At 59.8% G+C, this 21234-nt stretch overlaps 2 protein-coding genes across 3 annotated transcripts in view; one reads left to right on the top strand and one right to left on the bottom strand.

Annotated features, from left to right (window-relative positions):
* On the top strand, nucleotides 1-7491 carry GBX1 (gastrulation brain homeobox 1). Its single transcript, XM_056336862.1, has 2 exons — nucleotides 1-669; nucleotides 6673-7491. Exons 1-2 carry the CDS (start codon nucleotides 210-212, stop codon nucleotides 7191-7193), a joined length of 981 nt encoding a protein of 326 aa, XP_056192837.1. The 5' UTR covers nucleotides 1-209; the 3' UTR covers nucleotides 7194-7491.
* A 7778-nt stretch (nucleotides 7492-15269) lies between these two features.
* AGAP3 (ArfGAP with GTPase domain, ankyrin repeat and PH domain 3) overlaps nucleotides 15270-21234 on the bottom strand; it is a 148521-nt gene continuing 142556 nt past the window's right edge. For both annotated transcript variants that reach the window (XM_056335789.1, XM_056335788.1), the window contains exons 14-18: nucleotides 19456-19610; nucleotides 18826-18916; nucleotides 18248-18470; nucleotides 16870-17125; nucleotides 15270-16583 (exon numbers count right to left, since the gene is read on the bottom strand). In XM_056335789.1, coding sequence (XP_056191764.1) covers nucleotides 16356-16583; nucleotides 16870-17125; nucleotides 18248-18470; nucleotides 18826-18916; nucleotides 19456-19610 — 953 coding nt within the window. In that variant the 3' untranslated portion in view covers nucleotides 15270-16355. The remainder of the gene's footprint in view (nucleotides 16584-16869; nucleotides 17126-18247; nucleotides 18471-18825; nucleotides 18917-19455; nucleotides 19611-21234) is intronic.

Raw genomic sequence — 21234 nt, 5'->3', positions numbered from 1 at the left:
CTCCACTCCGCCGCGCCGAGCCAGCGAGCGGGCGGGCGGGCGGCAGCTCTCGCCGGGCGCCGGAGCCCACGGGAGGCGGCGGGCGCGGGCCGGAGCCGGGGCCGCGGCGGCGGGGCCCGGCGGCGGCGGCGGCGGCGGCGCGGCGAGTTGGCGGCGGCCCGAGCTCGCCGGAAAGTTGGTGCCGGCTGAGCCGGCGGCGCCCGCTCGCCATGCAGAGACCCAGCGGCCAAGGGACCGCCTTCTCCATCGACTCGCTCATCGGGACGCCGCCGCCGCGCTCCGGGCACCTGCTCTACACCGGGTACCCCATGTTCATGCCGTACCGGCCGCTGGTGCTGCCGCAGGCGCTGTCCCACACGCCCCTGCAGTCGGGGCTGCCGCCGCTGGCGCCGCTGGCCTCCTTCGCCGGCCGCCTCACCAACACCTTCTGCGCCAGCCTGGGCCAGGCCGTGCCCTCCATGGTGGCGCTCACCACGGCCCTGCCCAGCTTCTCCGAGCCCCCCGACGGCTTCTACTCGCCGCAGGAGCTGCCCCCGCCGCGCGCCAACCCCGACGCCGGCTGCCGGAGGGGCGCCGAGGGCCTGGAGGCGGAGGAGCTGCCCCCGGGGCGCGATAAGGGGCCGCCCGAGCCACCGCTGCACTTCCCGGACCCCTTCCCCGGCCTAGCAGGTAAGAGCGGCTCGGGCCAGCCCCGCCCGGCGGAGAGCGACTTGTCTGCGGCGAGCACCGGCCCGCCTCGCCCGGGACTCCCGCAGCCTCGAGGGGCCCCGCGGCGGGCAGCGCCGCCAGCCCGGCCCCTGCCCGGACTCTCCCCGCCGCCCCTGCGGCGGCGGCGGGCGGGCAGGCGGCACCGCGGGCCCCCCCGAGCTCGCCAGGACAGCGGCCGCGGAGCCGGGGCCGCTGGGACCGAGGCGTGGCGGGCGGGACGGCGGGGCCGCTATGGGCCGTGGCGGCGGCACCTGCCCGCTGCTGTGCTCCCGCTCGGTCCCGTCGGGCCGAGTCGGGAGGCCCATCACCGGCTCCCCCACGTTCCGGGCCGGCTCCGCTCCGCTCGCAACTTTCACGGGCGGGAGACAAACTGCGCTCGGCCTGCCCGGTCCGCGGGGCGGGAGAGCCGCGAGAGCCGCCGTCCGGGCCGGCCGCCCCGACGGGGCAAGGACCACCCGGCGGGACCGGCGGGGCTCGGAGCCGAAGCCGGCCAGGCGGCGCGGAGCTCTCCGAGGTCCTGGCACCCGGCCCGGGCAGCGAGGCGCCGCACCGGCGCAGCCGTCCCCGCCCCGCCCGCTCCAGGCTCCGGCCCCGGTCCCGTTCGGTGCAGCCGCGATGAGGCGCGGGGCTGCTCCTTGTCGCCGTCACGATGCCGCGGAGCGCGGGGCTAGGGGCTGCCTCGCTCACCCGCAGCCCGCCCCGTGCCCCCCCCGTGCCCCCCCGGCGCCGTTGTGCTGCGGCTTACCGGCGCCCCGAGCCCCTCCCGAGCCCGCGCTGCGGGGGCAGGTCCCGTGCCAAGGCGGCCGCCCCGCTCCCCTTCGCCTCCGTCCGCGGCCGCGGCACCGACTCTGCCCGACGGCGCGGGCGGGTGGCGGCTCCACTGCCAGGCTGCCCCCAGGTGCTGGCCGGGACCGGTCCCGCTGCCGCGGTGGGGCCGCGGGGTCCTCTCCTTCGTGAGCTGCGGCTGCTCCCCCGAGTGTGCAGGCATCAACCTGGGTGACTTGTTGCTCTGTATTTCTCAGCCAGCTCCAGCTCTTGCTCTCTTGCACCTCGGCTCCTGAGGCAGGGGGCTTGGGGTGTCCCTTCTGCGCCAGGACCGAGACAAACCAGGCGCTGGCTTTCTCTGACATGGCCTGTCCTGACAGCTGCCTCCCCTGGTCACCCCTGAGATCCACCTTTGTCTCACAGGCTTTCTGGCGTGGATGCGTGCTGAGAAATCTCTGCTGCTCCTTGCAGTGCACGGCTGTTTGTTCTCCATCCTTCCTTTAGTCTCTCCTGGGTGAGCCCGGGTCTTTTCCTTGCCCTGCCTTGTTCTTCCCTCAGAGGACTGTTTCCCTCACTCAGGTACCCCTTGAACCTCATCCCTCAGCAGGACAGCTGGGGCATTTTGCCTCCCCATTGCCTTCGTGGGTTACTGGGGCTTTGGTGTTCCTTTGGTGCTCCCAGGTGCTCCTCTGTGCTGAGTCAAAAGCCCGGTGCGATCGCACTTCTGTTGTGAGTCTCCCCAGGGACTGAATTGCCCCAGCCAAAACCAGCTGCCCACATGACCACATCTTGCCACACTGTGGGGAAATGAACTGCACTGTGCTTCACCTCCCTCCGTGGCTCCTCTATAGCTAAGCCCAACCTGGTCTCCCCTCCTGAGGGATTCAGATCAACTCTCCCACAGTGTCCATTTCTGATATCGAGAAGTCACATCTCTAGGACGTGCCCTGTTGTGACTAGCTCATATGATGGAAGAAAATATGTCTTGCTACAGCTGTTCGTTCACTGCTGCCTATTAGCCATCTCTTAGCACTGTGCTTGCTCTGGAGCCATGAAGGATGCTTGTCCTTCTGCACAAGCATGTACCTGTGTGGATCTGATTCTGTGGGCTGCTCTACCCAGGTCCAAGAGGATTTGTCAGGCCAGATGTGTCCACCTTCTCCTTTACCTACTGTTTCTCCTGACTGTGCCAGCCAAGGCCCTTGGAGATGGATACTAGAGCTTGTTTTACCAACAATCTCAGGTGAAAGCTGGGATGGTTACTGTGGGCTGTTTCCACAATTAAGGAAGAGAAAGATGATTTGTGTCAAAAGGAGGCATCAAAAATTATCTATAATGCAGTTTGTGCTAGCATCCTATCTGTGGCCTTGGCCAAAAGCAATTGTCCAGGGAAGAGTAAGAGAGCACAACCTATGCAGTACTTTCTAAAATGACACTTCCCTAGCTTCCAACCACCTGCACTTCAGGGGCTCCTGAGCCAGGTGTTGTTTCTGTATATTTCATAACCTTTGACCAATTCCTCTCCTGTGACCTTACCTAAGTCTCCTCTGGAATCCATCAGAAAGGAGATAAACCTGGCATCAGCCACATCCTGGGGCAAGGTGTACCACAGGTCTCTTATCTGTAGAAGAACCAAGTGAGGAAGAAATGCCTCCTTTGGTCTGTTTTGCTGACATCAAGTGAATTATACCCTAAAGTGGATATTTCTGTCCCTGGGCTCCATTAGTATCTCCATCGTGCAGGTGTCTATGGAGACAAGATCAGCTGCCTGCTTGATCAAGCAAAGGAGTCAATGCTCTATTTTAGGGCCTCTTTCTGCATCTACTGTATTTCAAACTTGCTTCCAGCTGTTGTCACACTTCTTCAGACAGGCATGTAGGGAAAGTGGTGGTAAGAAGCAGCAAAGCTTGGAGTCTGGTTTGTTACTACAGCTGCAACAAAGAGTATGAACCCCCAGGATAAAGGCACTCAACACCCCCGGCTCCCATACCTCTCCTGACAGCATGTTTGTTCCTGAGTTGTAGAGGTCTCCACGGAGATCCAGGCAGTGGCCTGAGACCCTCCCTTGGTTTGATGTAGTAACTGCACACTCAGTCAGGGACAGGGTGAAGTTTCATGTTGTTCCTCATGAACATGATGAAGAGGTCTCGTGTGCTTACCAACACAGGGCTTTTTTGGATCACAACACCCATTCTTGACTGGGTTCCCTTGATCCTGCTTGACTAACTTTGTCACCTGTGATGCCCAGCTCTCCTCACCATGCTTACCACTCCCATAATCATAGAAAGGTTTGGGTTAGAAGGCACCTTTAAAGGTCATCTAGTCCAACCCCCTGCCATAAGCAGGGGCATCTTCCACTAGATCAGGTTGCTCAGAGCCTCATCCAACCTGGCCTTCAATGCTTCCAGGGATGGGGCATCGACCACCTTTCTGGGTAACCTGTGCCAGTGTTTCACCACCCTCATTGTAAAAAATTTCTTCCTTATATCTGGTCTAAATCTGCCCTCTTTCACTTTAAAAACATTACCCCTTGTCCTGTCACTACAGGCCCTGCTAAAAAGTCTCTCTCCATCTTTCTTATAAGCCCCCTTTAAGTACTGAAGGGCCACAATAAGGTCTCCCTGAAGCCTTCTCTTCTCCAGGCTGGACAGCCCCAACTGTCTCAGCATTTCTTCACAGCAGAAGTGCTCCGGCCCTCTGATTGTGTTTGTGGCGTCCTCTGGACCCACTTGACAGGTCCGTGTCCTTCCTAAGATCAATGAACAGCTGGGACTTTGTGAAGAGCAAAGCAATGGGTCGCTCCTATTCTTCATCTACTGCCTTCTTGGTTTTTCAAAGTCACAACGCTTTGCTTCATGGCAGCTTCACTTCCTTTTCAAAGGCCTTGAGAGTCTCAGTCTACCCTCCCACCAAAGGGGTGGGTTCCCTGCCTCCATTACTTCCTCGATGGTGACATACTAGATGACTAACAGGCCAATATACCAATTTTCTTTGTGTATTTTCTAAATACAATTTTCTAAACCTCTGGTTTAGACTTTATCATCATACAGTTCTGAGATCCTTACTGCAAACCCAGCCCTTTTATAAGACACAAACACAAGATGCATTAGTCTGCTAGAGACTGTTTTAAATGTGGGGTCTGGTTAATCAGAGTTATGCAGAAGTGGTGCCTGCTTTACCAAGTGATGTGTTGCAGGTGGTAACTCAGCTGCCTGCCAGTCTCCTGGGGCATGGTCTGGGCACACTGCCCCACCGGCACTGTGGTAGCGTGGCTGCTGGGATGCCATCCTCTGTCACCAGGGAAGGCAGGGTCAGGCAGGACCTACAAGTACTCTTGGTGAAAGCACTGGCATCCTCATAAGAGCTCTCTTACCTTGTCCTCCACTGGACAGAGATGGTACATAGAAATGAAATCTCTCCTTTTCCTCAGCAAAGTGCTTGCATGGGACTGTGCATTGGCAGCCAAAGTACTCCCTGCTCCCTGCTGCTAATCCTTATCCCCACAAGCACTCCCTGTGCATATGGGAGATTTCTCTCCTTGCCCCCAACCCTCAAGAAGAAAGAGCAGAATAGAGAGGAAGATGTTTCTTTCCCACTGTATGAAGCAGAAGGAGCAGGGAGATTATTCTAGATCTCCGAAGCCACCCACCCACTCTCAGGAAGCCACAGACTTGCTGCAAGACCAGCAAGGGATGTGGGAGCTCCACAGCAACCAGATCCTAGGAATGTCTCCTGGGCTTAGCAGTTTCTTGCAGTAGCTGCTAGTGTGTTTGCAACCCTGCACCTAGGAATCTGAGGGCTGTTCTGCCTTACCCACTGAGGTGAGGTGCCCGGAGACCCAGTGGCCCAGGATGCATGTGCCTGGACACTGCTTAGAAGCTTGGAGAACTAGTGCTTCTCCTTCTGCGTGTAGGATTATATTGAGAGTGGCAGTGCTTCAGGACCACTTCCTTCCAGCAGTGATTCCTGCTGTTGGCTGAGACCTGGAGAATTTTCTGGTCTTTTCTAGTCTCAGCATGGCAGAAAAGCTGCTTCATCTGCTTGTGCATAGCTGTGACAGGGTCCTCTCCCTCCATGACACCTGGCTATGGCTGGGAGCATCTTCTTGCTTGATCTCCTGTGAGGCCTTTGAGCCCTTCTACCAAAGATGTGACTGGCTTCCAGGCCTCTTTCCTTCCCACTGTCTCCCACCACCTCCTCCCTTGCTCCATGGCTGTTTAATCATTCAGGCAGCACTCTGGGACACAAGAAGCTCACAAGAAGGAGATTCATACCCCTATACCCTGTCAACATCCTTGCAGGCAATGTAACAGGGGTGTCTGCTGTGGTTGGCCTGGGATAAGGTCCTGTCTGTAGAGTGATGTTGACAGTCTCTAGCCTGCCCATCCGCACAGACTGCTGTGGGGAGCTAAGCCTCTGGCATCAGCTGCCTAAGCACCCTGCTCCCTAGGTGAGCAACTCTGCTGCTGTGCATCCTGGGGTTAGGGAGGAAGATCTGGCAGCAGGACACCTCATGTTCATAGAGCCCTGCAGAGAGATTTGCTGGGCTGAAACTGGCTCTGGGTGCTGTTTCCAGGCCCTTCAGCTCTTCCTGGCTGGCTTCTTTCTGGGTGAACAGCATCCATTGTCTGATGATGCAGTAGGATGGGACAGAGGGAGGGCTGAGCTGTGGGGCAAGGTGCAGACTCCCCTGGATGCGGAGGTCTGGACAAGCCCTGGAAGGGTTGTGGTGTGCTGTGCTGGAATGAGGCAATGATGCTGCCGTGGCTGGGTTGTGGGATGGCAATGGTGGCAGCTGCTGTGGTGGCTCATGACCCATGGTGCCTACAGCTGTGCCAGGTTTGTGAGTGCTGCCCCACAGAGCCAACTGGGTTGCGGGCAGTGTGGAGTGGACTGCACGGGGGTCTGGGCCAGGCCTGCAGTGGGGCCGGGTCTGCAGCTGGTGCCAGGGAAGCTGCTTCTCCCACGGGAGGCAGCACGGGTGGCCCCGGGGCTGTGGGGATGTGGCAGCGGTGGGACTGCAGCTTCCTGCCAAGTGCCCTGCTGCTGCGGAGAGGCTGCCGGGGGGAGCGAGGGAGCCCTCCCAAGGCATGGGGTGGTGAGGCTGCGGCTCCGGGGCTCTGCGGGTGCAGGGGACCCTCGGGCAGGGTGGGGGGTGGCAGGTCGCGCCGGCGGCCACTGATGCTGTGTGCCCCGCAGACGGGAAGGCGTACAGCTCGGACGAGGAGAAGCTGGAGGTGAAGTCAGCAGCGACGCCGTGCAGTGAGCGGGAGGAGGAGAGCTCGGCGGGCGACAGCGAGGAGGAGCCCTTCCTGGACGGGGCGGCTGCTGCCGCACTGGGCACCAAGGGCAAGGGCAAGGGCGGCCCTGCAGCCGAGCAGGCCCCGCCAGGCTCTGGGGCCGGCAAGAGCCGCCGGCGACGCACGGCCTTCACCAGTGAGCAGCTGCTGGAGCTGGAGAAGGAGTTCCACTGCAAGAAGTACCTGAGCCTGACGGAGCGCTCGCAGATCGCGCACGCCCTGAAGCTGAGCGAGGTGCAGGTGAAGATCTGGTTCCAGAACCGCCGCGCCAAGTGGAAACGCATCAAGGCGGGGAACGTGAGCAACCGCTCAGGTGAGCCTGTCCGCAACCCCAAGATCGTGGTGCCCATCCCGGTGCACGTCAACCGCTTCGCCGTGCGCAGCCAGCACCAGCAGATCGAGCAGGGTGCCCGGCCCTGAGTGCCGTCGGGGCTCTCGGACCCTGGGGCGGGCGGGCCGCCGGCAGCGGAGGGGGCCGGCGCGGCGGGGGCGCGGCCCGGGCACCCTCTCGCACTCCTCTGTACATGTCCCTTATTTATTCCGTGTAAACTCTGTACATACGGCAGCGTGTCCGTCTGTCCGTGCCGCGGGGAACGCGGGCCGCCTGGCCGCCGCGGGTGCCGTCCGGGGCTGGGGCCGGGGGGCCGGGGCGGGGCCGCTCTGCCCGCGGGCGCCCGCCCATGTATAGCTGTGATTTCAATAAATTATTTTCTATGGAGCGAGGCGACGTTCTTTCGCGGCTCTGCCCGCCCAGCCGCGCTGCAGGGACGGGCGGCTGGGGCCAGCAGCGCCCACGGTCCCCGGCCCGGCCCGGCGGGGGGAGGGGCAGGGGCGGTGGCCGGGGCCGGCGGGAGGGGCCGGGGCGGGGCTGTGCCGGGAGCAGCCGTGGCCTTGTGGGCTCGGTCGGACTCGCCCCGGTGCCCGTGCTGAGACACGGCAGCGGGCAGAGAAGGGGAAGGCTTGGGAAGCGCCCAGGAGCACCGCGGGCCGGGCCCGGAGCCGTCCGTCGCCGCCTCCTGCCTCCCCCGAGTCCAGCAGCGCTGCCAGGGGTGGGAGGGACGTGTGCGCTGCCCCCGCAGCCCCGACACGGCTGCGTCCCCTGCCCAGCCCCGGGACAGCCTGCATCCCTGGTGCCCCAGGCCCTGGGGCAGGAGCGACCCCCTCCCCCGAGATCTGCTCGGCACGATGGCAGCTTCCCACCATCCCTGAAGGCCTGCCCAGCCCGTGGGCCTCGGGCTAGGGCCAGGCCTTTGCTGGCCATGAGCTGAGGAGAGGTCCATGCCCGCAGCCCCCTGGGTCCCTGCCTGACAGAGGCAGGCTGCCTGCCTGCTGTCCCCAGGGCCACCCTGTACCAGCTCAGGCCCACATGTCAGTGACACCTCTGAGGGCCTGTGATGCGATGGCGATGCGATGCCCTCTGGCACTTCAGGGCTGTGCTGCCTGCTGGGAGAGCCCTGCCTCAACACCCTTCCTCCTCACTCAGCCCGCAGGAGCGCAGCCCAGTCCACAGGGAACAAACGGAGAAGCCTCCTGCAGCTCCAGTGCCTTATTGCCACCGCACCCTTCGGCAGTGGTGGCTGCCAGGGCTGCCTGCCCTGCAGCTGGGCTGAGCAGAAAGTAAGGGTCTTGCCTTTCCTTGGAAACCTCAGCCTATCGCACCAGGACCAGCTGCTGCTTCTCTTACCAAGCTGCCGAGGCTCTGCAGCAGTGAGCAGGACCAGGGTGGGCCAGGCACTGCTGGCCCTGGCACTGCATCATCTCCTTCTCCCAGCCTGCAGCCGCTGCTGTGCCTCACTGCGCTGGTGCAGGAGAAGGGTTTCAGACTTCTTGAGCAGGGCTCCCACATCTAGGCCAACCTGAGCAGAATAGTCTGCTCTTGAGAACTATTGCATGAGATTCTGCTTCTGAGGCCAGGGTGTATCTCAGATGACTGAGCTCAACCCCAGAACTTGATGAATATCCAGTTTTGCACAGGGCACAGCTGCATGCACAGTCCTGAGCTGACAGTGCACAGGGCCAAGTGATTCCATCGCTAACTGGGTGTCCAGCCATGACAGCCTCTGTTGCTGGTTTGATGAACATCAGCCAGCCCACCCCATGGGGCGAGGGAGCTTGTGCAGCTGTGCTGTACTGGCAACACCCATTGCAATGCCACCAGAGGTTCCTGGACAGGTAGAAGGTGTTCTTCAACGGTGTGGGACATGGTGCTGTTGGGATGCCAGTTACTCCAAGGTTTGATGTGGAGTTTGGGTCACACAGGGTCCAGTTAGCCGTTGTCACCCTTCCCTGGGAGACATGGCTTACAAGGCAATATTCCTGCCAGTCAGCACTGATTTCACCTTTCTGGGTGCCCTCTCTGATGCCACAGCAAGAGCTGGCCTGTCTCCATGCTGCTGGGGGTGGGGTGGGGAGGTGTGTGCTCACTCCCATGGCCCCTCCCTCTGTGGGAGGTACATTCTGTTAATCTACAGTGTGGACCCTGCACTCAGCCTTCGCAGCTGAGTCCTCCTGCAGAGCCCTGCAGCCTCAGAGCACTGCTGGGTGGCTCTTCCCGCCCCTGGCTGCGAGGGGACAGCCACAGCTCAGAGTAGAGCAGCTGTTAGAACAAAGCTGTCCTAGGTGGGGGCTTCTTTCCACAGAGATGTTTGTTGCAGGTCCCAAGACAGTTCTGTGGGATCCTTTCATGACCTGGATTTCTGAGCACTGGCTGGGGCAGCAGAGCACAGCTGGCTCCCTGCAGCCACAACAGGCCAGCTTCTGCCTCCATTCCCTGCACCACCGACCTGGAAAGGAGACAGCGACCTCAGGAAGTGCCTGGCCCTGTGTTGCTCAGGGCATCCCCAGCATGGGCATGGCCTGCTCAGGTAGCAACATCTGCTGGCATTCACTCCAGATCAGAGGAGGTAACCGTCCTCTAGCAGCTGACCATGACTGCCCTGGCCGCAGGGGCACTGGCAGGTCCCTTCAACACACAGGAGCTGCCTGTACCCAAGAGCCACAGCTTAGGTGTTCCCTGCTTCTCCCTCCCTGGGTCTGAGCTGGTCTGAGGCAGAGACTGTTACCTGCGCTACCTGGCTGCAGAACGGGATAACATGCCATTTGCAGCAACTGTATTAGCTCCTGCACATACATCTAGGCCAGTGGGGGAAGGAATCGGGGAAGGGGGGGGGTAGGCAGGATAAAGCAATTGTGCAGCTGTAAGTGCTCTGTCACTATAAATGTGTCCACATGAGGGGTCTGTGCCACTGCAACCTAGTACAATAGTACGATACAGCAGTATGAGATTAAGCACAGCACTCTGAAAAATGTCCACAGCTCCAGGGTTGGGGCAGTGACACTGGAAGGAGTTAAATTTTATTTTAGGGTCTAAGAACCCCTTTATTCTTACCTGGTATTTCTAGCTGATGTTGTGGTTTGATGTGTCCTGCCCCAGTGACAGCATGTTTATTGTGTTCTTAACTCACCATCTTCCCACTCCTCCCCCGCCATGCACACCATTGCCAACCTGAACTCTGTGTGAAGCACCCCCACTCTGGCTGCATACTTTGTTGACTGCTTGTAGAGTGGATTGGAGAACTGGAGATTTCAGCTGCTTAGAAGTTATTTGGGTTTTGCCTTTTTTTGTTGTTGTTGAGTTAGATCAGTCCCAGAGCCAGTACACAATGCAACCCTGCAAACAGTTGTGTTAATATAACTACGAGAGTTGCAGCTCAGTCTGGTGCTGATGGAGGTGACAGACCCACTGCTGTCACCAGTGGTGTTGGAGAGCCACAGAACAGCAGAGTGCATCTCGCGCTGTGCAGAACAGGGCTCCCCTGCCAACCTTGTGTGCTGAGTCTGATGCTTCCTGCACACAGCACAGTGAATGCCGTGAATGGCACTGCCTGCACTGCACAAAGTGTCTACAGCACATCCCCAAACAGAAGAGCTGCTGGGGTGGAAGATGCAGCATGCCCCAGCTATAGCTGCTGCATCATGTAGACTGGGATGGGTGTGAGGAGGAAAGCAACAGTGAAAAACTGGGCAGTAAAGACAGAGCCTGGCATGACAGAGCCATGCAGATGGGAAGTGACCTCTGGAGGTCTCTGGTCCAACACTTGCTCAAAGCTGGTCCTGTTAGATCAGAATGCTGAGGGACTTGACCAGCTGACTTCACATATCCCCAAGGATGGTGATCCCACTTCTTCGGGCCCCTGTTCCAGTATCCGGCCACCTTCCTAGTATTTTCCCCTTGTATCTATTTGGAATATCCCATGTGCCACATTTTGTCTGTTGTCTTGTGTCCTGGAGTAGGAACTGAAGGAGGAAAGAACTCTTATGTGGATAGCCAAACAATGCACACATATGTGTGCATGCACACACAGAATGAAAGGTAGATAGCACTGTAGACACACAGAGGTATGTATATACATAGGCATGCATTTATTTATACATATATTTATATGTATGTGCTTATCCACATATATATATACACACATACATACAACAAGACTAATTTTGCCTTCATGAAGACAGCTTCATCCTTTACAACACAATTCTCTCTACCCAGACCTGCCCACACATTTACCTGCACAATGGTTATTAAAGAGCTGGGAAAGGCATAGCGATGGCATCCCACAGGGTAGTCATTCGCTCAGTGTTTCCTTCTCAGGAAAAGGTTTTCAGTGCAACAAAGCTGGTTCACAGCATTCTCTAACAGTGGGCTTGTATGAAGATTTGATGGGCCACACCATGGTGCTGGTGCTACTGTTTTTCCATTAGTCAACCTCTCCAGGACTTGCTCAGATGCTTAGCTGATCTGCTAATGGCTCACAGAGCAGTTCCCTGGGAGATTACACTGGGCTTTTTTTTCCAAAGCTGGTGTGTAGTGTTGGCTGTAATGGGCCCACTGAGCCCAGCACTAGCAGACTTGAGGCAGAGCAGAGGAATGCTTCACGGTGCTTGTGCTGCCCTGTGGGGATTCCATGCTGCTGGCGGCTGCCTTTAGGGAGCAGCGCACCATGCTCCTGGCCTGGGTCAGAAGTGCGACATGGGTGTCATTGCTGCAGGAATCTGCAATGCAATGAACCTGTACCCAGGTGGGAAGAAATGAGCTCTGACTGGACCTGGGCAGGAGAGAAACAGCCTCCCCTCCCATTGTGACCTGGGAAAGGTCATGAGCTCCTCCCAACCTCCAGTTCCTCTACAGCAGCATGCGGAGTTCAGGGTGCAGATGCTGTGGGGATTCAGTAGTTGGTCTGGTCATGATGGCCTCAACAGCACAGTGCACACTCATGGTGCGTGCATCTCCAGGATCAAAGGAAAAATCACCCAAGACCTGGAAGAAGTTATCATGGGCATGCTGGAATTGGGGCTTGGGAGGAGAGAGAGACTGTAGCCACACTCTGCTGTGCTGCTGCTTGCCCAGGTGCTTGGCAAGTTATGAAGCACTTCACAAGACCACAGTGCCTGATGAGCCCTAGCTAGCCAGGGTGGCTGAAACCCTTCCCAAGCAGGGGGGCCCCACTTGCCTGCCTGTGCTGGACCCTGCACAGCCTACCAGCTCATACCAGTGTCTTCAGCTGCCAGGCTGAAGTTTCCCCCAGAAGACTTTACGAGGATCTGTGCCGTGGACTTCTGCACCGACAGGCAAGCCAGGTACCAAGACATGCATGGGCATAGGGTGCAGGTGCTGTAGGGGAGCATATGGGTGCTGTATCTTGGCAAGCCAGGCCAAGGGAGCTGGGACTTTATGGCTCACCTCTGCCCTCTCTTTCAAGAGGCAGGGCTGATTGGTAGTGCAGCCCAGTAGCATGATCCCTGCTCTGGCCACCTCTTGTAAAAGCACCTCTGCCTGTACCCAGCGTGTGGTCCCAGCTGCCTCAGGGCTGGGTAGTACTGCCCGACACTATGGGTGCTGCCCACCTGCATAACCCCCCGGAGGCTGTGCCAGCTCAGCTAGGGCTGCAAGAGGGCCCACAGGGCTTTGTTTGCGAGTTGTGCCCAATGGTGCTTGTCCTGGTGTGGTCTGCTGTGCCCAGGCTCTCTGGGAAGTGTTACTGATCTGTGGCATAGCTCGTTTCCAGCCTGGAGCTGCACACCCTGGATGTGCTTATGACATGAATCTGAATCCCATGCCCCAGCCCTGCAGCACCCACACCCCACTTCAGCCACTGCTTCAGCTCAGTGGTGCTAGTTGGCTGTGGCAGGGCCCTCATGGTGCTGCTGCTGCTAGGGGCTGTGCCATGCAGGTACAGCCCCACTCGGCTGCTGCCTCGGCATGCTCCTGTGGCATAGAGCAGAGTGGAGGGTCAGCCTGTGCCCTCTGTGGCACCAGCCTGAACACGGACACAGCAGCTCCTGCCCCAGCCTGTCTTGGCCTGGGACTGATGAAGCCTTGCGGGCCACCTTGGCACCAAGATGTGCTGGACCATGGAGGGGGGGCAGGGAGGGGGTGCTGCTGGGGCCAGGCCTCATGGCTGGATCGGGGCACGCCATTTTTCTTAACAGGGACGCTTGTTCAATGCAACACCTTCTTACTGGGGATGGGAATGGTAGGCTGCAACCCAGAGGCCACCTGTGCCCAGCACGCTGGTATGGGGTGGTATTTTCCCTTAAGGAAACCAGGGCCGCCACCATGCCAGCAGCCCCGGATGGCCTTGCCTGCCCGCTCATGGGCTGGAGAAGAAGGGTTTTGTCTTGGCTTTTCGGGACCACGTCAGAGCCCACGGGGAAGCCACTGCCGCTCCCTTCCCTGGGCGCAGGTAGAGGAGCAGCCCCTGGACCCCCAGCACCCATTCGCAAGATGTGGGAACAGCAGGGCCCTGGGTTTGCTGCCACAGGCTGCGCACTGCTGGGAGCTGGCAAGGGCCGTGGGTGCCCTGAGGGGTCTGCACAACCCCATGGGCACTGTGTGGCCCAGGAGGGGCTGCTCGGGGCCACGTGGCCCCGGGGCTCTCCTCACGTGGCTCCTATGGGCACGACTGCTGCCCCAGTATCAGCCCTGGGGCCACCCCAAAGGCAGAGCGTGGGGGCAGGTGAGGGGCTCGAGTGGAGTCCCTGACCCGGGGCTGGGTCCCAGCTGCGCTGTGGGCTGGGGGTGCCCCAGCGTGTCAGGGCAGGGCTGGGATGGGAAGGGAGGCGCCGGGGCTGGGCCAGGCGGGATCCCGCACGGGAGATGATGTATGGGCAGATGTATCAGATCGCACAAGATAAACAAGCAGTGAATTTCATCAGGGCCCATCATGGCTTTAATTTGGCTGCCTAATGAGTCAGATCCAGCCGCGCAGATAAAAGTTGTCAGAGCCGCAGCCCTAATGAATTTCTTGCCACTTGTAATCAAGGCAGCTTGTCTGAGGGGGATGATTAATGGGCCCCAGAGGAGCTGCCGTCCCTCGGCTTCCATTCCTGCTAATGCAGTCGCCAGGAAATTAACCAAACCCAGCACCAGGCTGGGGCCGGTGCCAGTGCGGGGGCACCGATGTGCACCGTGAGGGAGAGGGGATGGGGAATGGGGGGCAGACATGGGCACAGGTGGGGAGGGCTGGGACCAGGACTACGACCTGGATGGGGACCACGATACTGGCACACGCAGCTAGCACACAGGGATGATGTAAGGGACTGGGGCCACCATCTGCAGCCACTGGTGTGGCAGCCCTCTGCCATGGCAGGCGCATGGGGAGGAGGCAACAAGGTCTGAAGGGGGCTGCTGAGGAGTACCTGTGACAGGTGGGGGGCCGGAGGCAGAGCAGGGCATCTTGGTGCCTCCCTTCCTTGTAGCACCTCCACACAGGCTTGGAGACCAAGCCCCGTGCCCAGTGCCAATGCAGCACAGAGCCTGGACCCAGGCACGGCAAGAGGGGATACTGGACCCCCAAAGTGTCACGTGGTACGGCCTTGGGCACAGCCAGCAGAAAATCAGCAGCAGTGGGGCTTTGCTCTGCCAAAAGCCAGGAGAAGCACGTGGGGTCAAGGATGACAGAGCAGAGACCCCTGGCTCCCTTCACTGCCTGGGGGGCTGTCTGCACCTTGGGACTAGATGACCCCTCAGTCTTCTGCAGCAACCTTTTTGCCATAGCAAACCAGCCGGGCACCTTGCTCCCAGGACAGCCCACCAGTCCCTGCCCATCTCTGCTTTCCCCCCCTCGGCTTCAAACTCGCTGTATCATGCACAGGGCCCAGCTGGCCCCAGCACTTCTGACCTGGCACATCCCTTGCGCAGCACGCACCTCTGCTGTGCCCACCTCTGATCCTGCCACAGCCGTGCATCCCTCTGACCGAGGCTGTGTTCCTTGATTGTCCCACAGTGTCTGGAGTTGACACATCTCCTCTCCCCATCCCAGCAGTCTGCCATGCCCAGTTCGGCACAGGACTGCTGTTACCAACTCCCAAGCAGGAGGAGAAAGGGCCGAACGTTTGTCAGTCTGGGATGAAAATGCACCAACCTCACAGGGCAGGCAAGCAGCAGACTGGAGGCTGCACTGGAGGCCCAAAAGGCAGCACACAGAAAAGCTGGCCTGACAGGAGGTGGGTTGCTTTATTGGCCTTTATCTCCTTGGCTGCAGATAACACACACAGGGCAACTCATGGCAAAGAAACAGTATATACATAGTGTCCATATAAATATTTCCAATGTACATTTTATACACAAGTGACAGAGACGTTCCACAGCAGCGTCCAAAGCCTTGGGGTTCCAGCACTCAGCTGCAGGCTTGGCCCAAAACCAAAGGGAGATGCTCGTCTCTCTCCTCTTGCTCAGCCGGAGACCAGCCCCACCTGGGCAGCAGCGGGAGCCAGCAGGGATGCTCTGATGGAGACACTGTGTATGGCTTTGGGGCTTGAACCTGGAAGGACAGTGACTCTACAGACAGACAGACACAGCTGGGGATCCTGGGGTGATCATCCTCTTCCTCCTCTATGGCACCAGGGAGGCTGGAGAGGCCTTTGCCCAGGGGCTGCGTGGGAGAGCTGCTCCCTTTGCATCAGCACATGGGGAGTGGTACCAGCGAGCGGATCCCTCGCCGCACCAGCCAGAAGCAGAGAGAAGCACTGGGGTGCAGTGGAGTAACATGCACCTTCTGCTGCCCCTCACCTCCTCAGTGCACCAGGGGTGCATAGCAAGGCCGACACAGGAGGGAGGGCAGGACGGCAGTGCCCAAACTGCCCTATTGTTGGGGACAGCAGGTGCAGCAATCGCCCTCCTCGGTACCAGCAGAGGAAGGCCACACACCTGAACTGCCTTCAGCTCCTCTATTATCTATATGTGTGTGGTGGGGCGCACCGAGAACTTGCCTCTTCCCCCTGTACCGGTTGTGAGAATGGGGTGTACTAGAGCCCCCATCCCAGTGACTGTGAGGGAGCTCCTCCACAAGCTGACAGCACTGGGTCTGCACAACTCCCCCCCAACCCAGCTGCATGACAGGAGTCCACAGGAACCAGCGCAGAGGAGCAGGCTGCTGGGTCCCCGCCTCCTCCCGGCCAGAACAGGGGTCTTGGTGGGGGCTGAGCACAGCGGACGGCCTGGCTGTGCTGCTCTCAGACCCGCTCCTGTGGCCCTGGTCTCCTGGAAGGCATCTGTGCTGCGAGCACAGGGCCCGTGAGGAGCTAGACAGCACTGGGGCTGGAGCCGAGCTCAGCTGGCACCACGGTACAGGCATTGTTGTTGGCATTGGTGTTGCGGCGGGGCAGGCTGGGGGTCAGCGTGGTGACGGCACTGTCGCTGGGGCATCCGTGCTGCAGCAGGATGTCGATGCACTCCTGGCTGCCAGCTCGCCGGGCGTAGGCCAGCGGGGTCAGGCCCCGAGCATCCTGGCTTTTCACGTCTACCCCGTACTGTGCAGGAGAGAAAGCAGCCGGTCAGTGGCACCCGGGTGCCATGCAGCCCATGGGCACGGGGGTGGCACAGCAAGAGCACTGGCAGAGGCAGAGAGGCTCTGTGGCACTGGGGTGGGCAGGGAAAGGGAGATGGGAGGGTGGGAAGGGCAGTGCTAGGAGGCATGTGGGGGAGCCCACGGGACGGGGGATGGATGAGGGGTGTTGCGAGACCTGGGAGTGGGGCAGTGCTGCACCAGAGCAGGGCCAGAAGCACTGTGGTGGAGCCTACAGGGCCCTGCCTTACCCAGATGAGCAGCTGCGTGAAGACTACGTTGGCCATGGCGCAGGAGAGATGCAGTGCTGTGCGTCCATCTCCATCCCCGTAGGTCTCATTCACTTCCTCCTTGGTGCCATGGGCCAGGAGTGTCACCACAAGGCGCAGGTCATCCTCTACCACAGCCCGCAGCAGCTGCTGCCCCAGCGGGATGTCCGACTGGGGCAGAGGAGCCAGGAAGAGCTTCTGCTCATACTTGGCCCGGATCCAGCGCTCCTTCTCCTCCCTGCCAGATGGGACACTGTCACTGTCACAGGTGGGCCAGCCTGCCTGGGCCCCACATGCAAAGGGGCACGCATGCTGGCACTGCCACCCTGAATGCGCCCCGTGTTAGCAGTGAGCATTTGGCACGCCTTGCGTAAGCCCCTGCTGCAGACACTTCCCCTGCTGTGTCCCCCCACACCCACGGCTGTCACTGGGGCTCTGTCATGGTGCTCCAGACTCATACCCAACATGCACTTGTCTCACTCTCTGCGTATGCTGTGCACTTACATGCATGTGCAGCAGCAGCACCGTCCCACACCCAGACCCACATATGCTGTGCACTTACATGCATGTGCAGCAGCAGCACCGTCCCACACCCAGACCCACACCTGCCACTGTGCAAAGGGACACCTGCACCTCCATGTTGGTGACCCTACACTCCCCTGTGGGCCCATTATGTGGCAGTGTGGGGACTATCTCCATCCCATACTTGTGTGTGGGCCATGGCCAGCGGCAAGAAAAGGTTAGCTGCCACACATGACAGCCCAGTGCCACGGGAGGCATGTTATCACTGCTGCCGTCTCGCCTGGTACAAACAAAGGCTGTGGCAGCGTCCATCCCGCCTGGGGCTGCGGGGCCGGCGGATCGATCTGTGCCGTGCCGCCGCTATCTGCTGCCATTCTATCCATCTGCATCTGGCGGGCGGCCATCAATGCCCTGCGTGGAGCATGCTCACTCCTGCCGCCCCCTGACCCGCTCTTATCCGTTGATAAGCTGCAGAATGGGCTCTTGTTGGGATGAGTGACAGGAGAGTCGCTTCGATAGGGACAGACAAGGGCCTGAAAGGGATGCACCCTTGAGACCCGCACAACGCTGCCAAGCCATCTCTGTTAACCCCTTCTGCTTTGCAGCCAGCGACGGCTCCAGCAGCCACTGCACGGCCATGGCTGGCCATGAAGACCTGCTGGCCCACCAGGACAGTGGCAGGGGGCGTCCAGTGCCCAGGGAGCAGGCAGGATCCCTGGAGTACCTCAAGGATTCCTGCTCAGCTGACTGGATGGCTGCTTCCAACCTCCTGTGGTGCCCACAAGCCTCCTGGAGTGGTTGCCTGAGAAGCACCTCTGCAGTTCCCCATCCCCCTTACCGACTGCTCTCAGGGGTGGGCTTGAAGTAGCCTTCCACTGTTCCTTCCCAGACAGCATTGGCCAGGGCGTTGCCGATGGCTGTCATGACCATGAGAAGCTCACTAGGCCAGTCGTCCAGGTCCAAGGAGCGCACACGGGACAGGTGGGTGCCCAGGTTGCGGTGGATCCCGGAGCACTCAATGCACATGAGGGAGCCCAGGTTCAGGCTTGCCCAGTCTGGATCTGAGGGCAGTGAGATCAGAGGGGAAGAGTTAATACCACCGCAGACTCACCAGCCTCTCTCCTACGATCCAGGAGACCCATATTTGCAGGCACCTGCCCACCAGAGCCCTTACAAGCCCAGTGTCCCAGCAGCACAGAGAGGGAGGGAACCCAGGCTGGTCAGCAAGGGGTCACAGAGCAGTGTGCAGGTGGATCCGTACCCCACACCTCAAGAACTGGCTGACTGCGGGAGAGGACGAGACAGCTCCCAGAGTAGGTCTCTTTGGGGTAAGAGAGGGGGTGGCTGGGGTGGAGACCACTCCCCTCCCTGGATGAGTGACCCCCCCTTCCCTCCCAGTGCAACAGCATCACTTACTCGGTGCATCGCAGTCCACACAGAAGCTGTTCCCACGTGCAGTGCGGACAGCCTGCATGGCCTGTGCGTCGCTCTGGCTGCCCAGCCGAGCCTGAAACACAACACACGGGGTCCCCGCTTACTCAAGGCAATCGCCCCGCCACACGCCCTCGCATCACCACCCCAGGAGCCTGCTGGGGGGCCGCCACCACCTGGCTCCCGCAGACCCTCCCTGGCTCTGCTGCAGGAGGGGTGTCCAGCACAGGGACCCAAAGGACAGGGTCTTGAGGGAAGACTGATCCGTAGCTGGGTGGGTGCTGGAGGAGCAGGAGGTGGTGGGCCAGAAGCGGAGCGAAAGGCAGAGCTGTCCAAGGAGGAGGCCGACAGTGCAGGACTCAGCCCTTACAGGATGCAGAGAGCTCCTGGGGCCCAAGCCAGGCTGGGGAGGGGACAGGGAGCTCAGAGAGGTGACGGGAAACCCGGGGAGGGGTGCAGCACAGCCCCAAGGATGGGACTCAGCCCTGACTGGGAGCAGAGGGATCAGGATGGGATCCAGCCTGGACAGAGAGGGAAGGCTAAGGCAGCGATGGACACAGCAAAGCAGATGCCAGAGAGGAGGGAACAAAGCAGAACTCAGCTGAGGCCTCTTACCTTATTTTTGCTGCTCTCACAGCCCTGCAGGCTGGCCAAGATCTGGCTCTCGATGGCCTGGACCCAAAGCTCTCGCTCCTCTGATGTTGAGGCCTCAAAGAGCCATGTCTGGCCCGTTAGGGACACGATAATGAACTCAAATGGCTCGTCTGGTTCTGGAAAAGAAAGGTGTGCCATGACATGTGTCAGGGAAGGAGGAGGTCTACCGGCTTCGCAGGGCGTGAGCACACAGACAGACCCCCGTGGGCCATGGCTGTGCCCCTGTGTGGGCAGGACCGCTGGCAGCAGGGGTCTGCAGGAGAGACAGGGAAGAGCAGGCAGAGAGCGCCTGCAGGGAGGCACTGGAGCTCTGCGCCAGCCAGTCCCTCCTGCTGTTCACACAGCTCCTTGTGCTCCAGCTCCTCTAGTGTGGGCTGGCCCTTCCTTTCACACCAAACATCAGCAGCCTCATCACTCCCCACCATCCTGGGCTGGGAAACCCAAGAGGCTGTAGCACTCCTGGATGCTGCCTGCCCCCTGCTCTCCATGCCCTGAATGTCCCACCCTCGGAGGAAGCTGCTGACCTCTTGAGCAGTGAAATAAGCTTCTCTGCAGAGCTGGTGTCCCCCAACAGTCCCATCACCCCCACTGAGTGCTCAGTGCCTGCTGACAAGTGGCTTTAGAGGGACAAGGCTCTGCAAGCTGAACCAGGAGATGCAAAGAGTGTCCTCGTGGTGAGCTCGAAGGCAGCTCTTCACAGTCCCATGCATCAAGAAGGGGCATCATCGCCAGCTGAGGAGCGCAGCAGGGTAGGGATCCCACGTGGCAAGACCTCAGTGCCTGGGCACTCCACAGACCCACACGATGGGGCACAGCCACTGTCTTCCCATAGAGCGGCACTAAGTCACAGAGACCGAGGCGGGAGGCACGGAGAGGCAAGAGTGATGCCATTCTCAGCCCTGCCACCTCTCAGTGCCCTGCTGGGCAGGCAGCCTCCGACTCCCAAACCTGCAAAGCTGGTGGCCACAGGGGTTCATGGAAGCTGGCCAAGGGGAGCTGCTTCCACGAGGCAGCAGGGGCAGCAGCAGGGACGCACGCAGGGCAAAGCAACTGGGAAGCCAGGGCCAGGCAACTTGCTTCTCAGGCACCTCAGCCGCTCCTCCACACAGCACCGGCATCTGCGCCCCGCAAGCAACCCCAGAGGATACAGCCTCAATGCCGAAGCACTTCTCTGGCTGTGAAACACATGGGGACAAATTCCTGACTTTCCATCTTCAGGGAAGATATTTTTGGTGAGCCCCAAGGGCTGCTCAGGCTGCCAGGCACTGAGAGGCTGGGTACAAATGGAAGCATTGGCATCCCTACAAACACAGGCTGCCTGGTGGGTTTCCAGGGAGAGTGTCAGAGCACAGGTACCTCTGCGCTGGGTGGCTGAGCCAGCAGCAGAGATGTGGGATGGTGAAAATGTGTGAAAGCACCTCAGGCCCCCCAGACCTAAGAAAACAGCCCCCAAACAACCAGGAGCCTGCTGAAAGCCAAGGCTTAAAATGTGCTTTCCTCACTCTGACGTGGGCTTGTCAGGCTACTGCTCTGAGTGCCATAACTCCCTCCCAGTGCGGGCTGCCAGAGCTGCGCTCTGGCCTGCCGCGGGCTGCACCAAGTGGGCCCCTGGGCCGCAGGTTTACATGGGGTGCCTGGCCTCAGCTTTGCACCCAAGCACCAGCATTTACCTTTTATTGCCAACTTCAGTAGTTAGTGCAGTAAATGACTTAACTAAGCGGGGCCTGAATGGAATGACTA

This window comes from Falco biarmicus, chromosome 4 (genome assembly GCF_023638135.1).
Source record: "Falco biarmicus isolate bFalBia1 chromosome 4, bFalBia1.pri, whole genome shotgun sequence".
Classification (NCBI taxonomy): Eukaryota; Metazoa; Chordata; class Aves; order Falconiformes; family Falconidae; genus Falco; species Falco biarmicus.
The sequence above is the reverse complement of the archived record's forward strand: the minus strand, read 5'-3'. Positions and strand labels throughout refer to the sequence as shown.

Bases quoted from the DNA above. Each gene is read 5' to 3' on its own strand.
- GBX1 (XM_056336862.1), top strand. From the start codon at position 210: ATGCAGAGACCCAGCGGCCAAGGGACCGCCTTCTCCATCGACTCGCTC. The intron at 670-6,672 runs GTAAGAGCGGCT...TGTGCCCCGCAG, and splicing joins CCCCTTCCCCGGCCTAGCAG to ACGGGAAGGCGTACAGCTCG.